At 31.9% G+C, this 4,032-nt stretch overlaps 1 protein-coding gene across 1 annotated transcript; it reads right to left on the bottom strand.

Moving 5' to 3' along the window:
* Nucleotides 1–554: 554 nt before the first annotated feature.
* Nucleotides 555–2,566, bottom strand: LOC109339210 (early nodulin-like protein 3). The gene is made up of 2 exons (XM_019576625.1): nucleotides 2,324–2,566; nucleotides 555–1,240 (listed from the first exon to the last, which is right to left on the bottom strand). Exons 1-2 carry the CDS (start codon nucleotides 2,499–2,501, stop codon nucleotides 555–557), a joined length of 864 nt encoding a protein of 287 aa, XP_019432170.1. The 5' UTR covers nucleotides 2,502–2,566.
* Nucleotides 2,567–4,032: the final 1,466 nt, after the last annotated feature.

Here is a 4,032-nt window from a genome sequence, read left to right as displayed (position 1 = left end):
ATAATAATTTCCATGTTTATAGCGTCCGGATATGTGAAATGACATCTTGAAAAAATTATTTATTTACCACATGATACAATCTTGAAAAAATGTTATATACAATCTTAAAATAATAATATAATATTTATAAAAGTTTAATTAAAAAATAAATTTATAAATATGAAGATATCAATAGTTTCACAAAAGATATTCACATTTATAAACCCTTACTGTGAATACAAATTATTACTATTTATATGAGTGTTCATGAGTTAAGATTTTTTTTCCTCCCTACTTACCTAATAGAGGTGGATGAAATCTTTTAAAAAAATTCTTATTTATATAATAATAAATAACATGAAATAATAGCTGTTACTATTTTCATTCGGTAGAGAAGAGGATTCCATCATGAGAGAATCCTTATTCATAACAAATAAAACAATTCACCTTAATTCAAAGTTCAAACTGTAAAATACGGTCCCATAAAACATAGTTCAATACACTGAAACATCGAAGAAAAGAACAACAAGGTTTAAATAACCTTACAAACCAATACCAACACAAACTGTAATTAACTAAATAAAGCTGGAGAGGACCAAAACTACCCAAATGCCAAGTCCCATAGCGACACTAACCGAACCACCAAACCGCGATGAAGCCGCACTGGAAGGACCCGGTGCCGGAGCGTGAACAGGTGACCAGGAGTGTGCATGAGCAGGACCCGAAGCTGGTGCATGACGAGGTACGGAGGATGGTGCGTTAGCAGGTACATGGGACGGTGGATGATGGTGAGGTGCATGGGACGGTGCATGATGGTGAGGTGCATGGGACGGTGCATGATGGTGAGGTGCATGATGTGGTGCATGATGGTGAGGTCCATGATGATGAGGTGCATGATGATGAGGAGCATGGGATGGTGCATGATGAGGTGCATGGTGATGTGCGTGGTGAGGTGCGTGGGATGGTGCGTGGTGAGGTGCGTGGGATGGTACATGAGATGGTGCATGATGAGGTGCATGATGAGGTGGATGGGAAGGATGTTTGTGGTGGCTCAAAGCCAAGACAACGACGATGAGTTTCTGACCACGTCTGCAATGCTTAGATCTGCCACTGATGAAGTAGAAGGGACCAGATCTATCCAATTTGAACTCTGAATGGCCATGGCCGCCCAATTTGTGGATTGGGTGCTTTGTTTTGCATTTCAAGTATGATTCTTTATCCACCACCAGCACTGAATCATGCTTTTCATGGAACTTGAAATCTGCATGCCAATTTGGGGTAACCCCACAACCCAAAAAAATAATAAAATATCATTGATGATAAATTAATTATAATTGCGGTTCCAGAGAGAAATTAACATCACCGTCACGATTTTTAATTGTAGTCAGTTATATTGCATTTCCAACAGGTGTGAGAAATATAGTGATTATGGTCATAATTCATAAATGTGATTATGGAGAGTAAGCGACAACAATACTTGTGACAATAAATCCGATAATAACCAACATTATTTAGCATACAATATACATACAAAAGTTACAAATTTAATATATATATACATTTTTATAGATCATAATGATGAAGTTTCATTCATTTGTCACTAACAATTAAATATAAATTATATATTATATCATAATATTTTAATTTTTTTAAGATTTCAGTGTATAAATTTTTCTCACTCAATTATGGTCCCCATAATTTAAAATTATAACTAATATTTTTTTGATACAATAAAAAATATTTAGAGGAAAAGACCTATTTCTTTTGAAAAAAGTAACTATCAAACCATTATAAGGAATTCAAACTTTAATATTCAATATAATATAATATTTGTAGATTTAATAAAATCTTAAACGATTAGATGAATATGTAGATTTAATACTTCCCACCATCACATTTTAATATAATAAAACCGCACCACCAGCAACAGTAAAAAATTAAGTATAGTTTTGTGTACAAAGGATCTCATGAAAAATATTAATGGCAGAGATGATAGAGGTATCTGAATCAAAGAGTAAAGCAGTAACCAGATGATGAACATAATGCAGGATGAAGTTAATATTATGGTAAAAATTATTTAACTTCTATTACAAACATAATTAACTATTTAGTCATGTATGTTATATTTTGTGCGGTGAATTCATGTTGTATGATATTATAACATTTTCATTTAATAAAGAAACATCGGTATAAGGTATTAAACATTGGGGTTTTCAGCATTAAACATGGGGTTTTCAGCATGTAATTGATAAAAAAATTGAAACATCCTAACATCTGTTGAGATAAAAGGTATTAAACATTAAACATTTAGACATAAAAATAAAATAAAAAGGAAGTAACTTACGGAGAGTGTCATTGACTTGAAACCTAGTTCTTTCAGCCCACTTATTGTACCTTTCTTTTGGCTTAGGCACCCACCCGTGCTTGCCACCAACATAAAATGTGTGTGCCGTAGCTTGAAGCATCAACATGGTTATCACCAAAAGCATAAGGCCTAGAAATCCATGGGTAGAAGAACCCATTACCGTGGCACAAGGTTTGAAATGCTAATAGCTACCTGATCTGATATTAGGAGAGAGAAGGCAAAGAATGAAGGGCAAGGGTGAGGAATATAATGTTGTATATATAGTGAGAATTATGAGGCTGTGGCTGTTGGGGATTAGTGTTATTAGAGCATTAAAATTGTATTTGGTAGATGCATTGCATTTTAACCTGTGTGCGTTTCCAAAAGAGGTCCGCTGTTAATTTTGTACTTCCGATATATGCAATCAAAGCGATCCAATTCTCTTAAAATTTTGCTTTGACCAATTTTCTTTTTCATCTTTTGTATTTTGGTAGGTGATTGATGTGATTCTCTAGTATTGTTATATTCTCCTACTAATTCTTATACCTACAAAAAAGTGACACATTAATGATTAAAGTATTTATTGTGATACATTTATCTTTTTATGGGTAAGAAGATTAATAGGAGGATATAGTAGGAGAATATATCATTTTCCTTTTTCTAAATATATTAATTCTTTATTGGTAAAAACATTTATGAGCTGCACATATATTTTTATCCCAATTTGGAAAAAGTTATATTATTCTCAATTAAGATGAGAATTCTTGCAGTGCACCTTTTGACAATGGCATTATTCAGAAACATTATAATGTAGTTTTTATCCAGTTTTAATTTTTTTACCACTGTTAATAAGCTACTAAAATCGTTCAATAAATAAAAATTGAAGAGAACTTAAAGCTACCTTAAGTATTGTTCTTTAAATTTTTTACCACGGTTTATACCATTATTCTATTTTAAGGTGAGGATTGACTCAATTTTTGACAATGGAAGCATTATTTGGCAGCACAATAATGCAGTTTTGTGACTTTTGTAATTTTTTCATTCGGTTAATAAGTCATTAAAATTGTCCGGTGAATAAAAATTTGAGAGAATTTATAGTTGTTTTAGTTTTCATATATCTACTTGAAGTGACATATTACATTAATTCTGAAAATATAAGGATCTTTTAACAATTTGTCTATCAATTCTTCACTTCATATTTTAACATATTATATCACTCACCCTTAACTAAAAATCATATTATTTTTTTACTGTTGTCTAATGTCTAATGTTACCTCTCACCTTTCTTCTCACTTGATTTATGTTTTAATATAATATTATTTATAAATATTTAATTAAATATTATATGTACTTTCTAGTTACACAGAGAGATAATTATTAATTAACAAAAAATTGAAAACGATTAAATATTTAATTAAATATTATATGTACTTTCTAGTTACATTTTCAAATTTAATATAGTTTAAAAACTAGTTTTACTAACTCTAGTTATCTTCATTGTTATAAAATTACCACTACATGCTTATATTTACATGCTACAAACTAAGGATGGCAACGGGCACGGGCGGGCACGGGTAGTAGCTACCCGCTACCCGTTTCAAAATAGAAGAGTAATACATATACCCGTTCGTAGCCGTACGGGTACCCGTGAGCGGGTATTTGCGGGTATTTCTGGGTACCCGCGGGTTTCTCTATTATAAATAATTTTT

The sequence above is a fragment of the Lupinus angustifolius genome, unplaced genomic scaffold, assembly GCF_001865875.1.
Source record: "Lupinus angustifolius cultivar Tanjil unplaced genomic scaffold, LupAngTanjil_v1.0 Scaffold_61_1, whole genome shotgun sequence".
Taxonomy (NCBI): Eukaryota; Viridiplantae; Streptophyta; class Magnoliopsida; order Fabales; family Fabaceae; genus Lupinus; species Lupinus angustifolius.
This window is presented reverse-complemented; position numbering and strand designations above follow the sequence as displayed.

Excerpts from the sequence above, each read along its gene's own strand:
- LOC109339210 (XM_019576625.1), bottom strand. The coding sequence starts at position 2,501 with ATGGGTTCTTCTACCCATGGATTTCTAGGCCTTATGCTTTTGGTGATA. Across the intron at positions 1,241-2,323 it reads TCAAGTCAATGACACTCTCC|ATTTCAAGTTCCATGAAAAG; the intron begins GTAAGTTACTTC and ends ATTGGCATGCAG.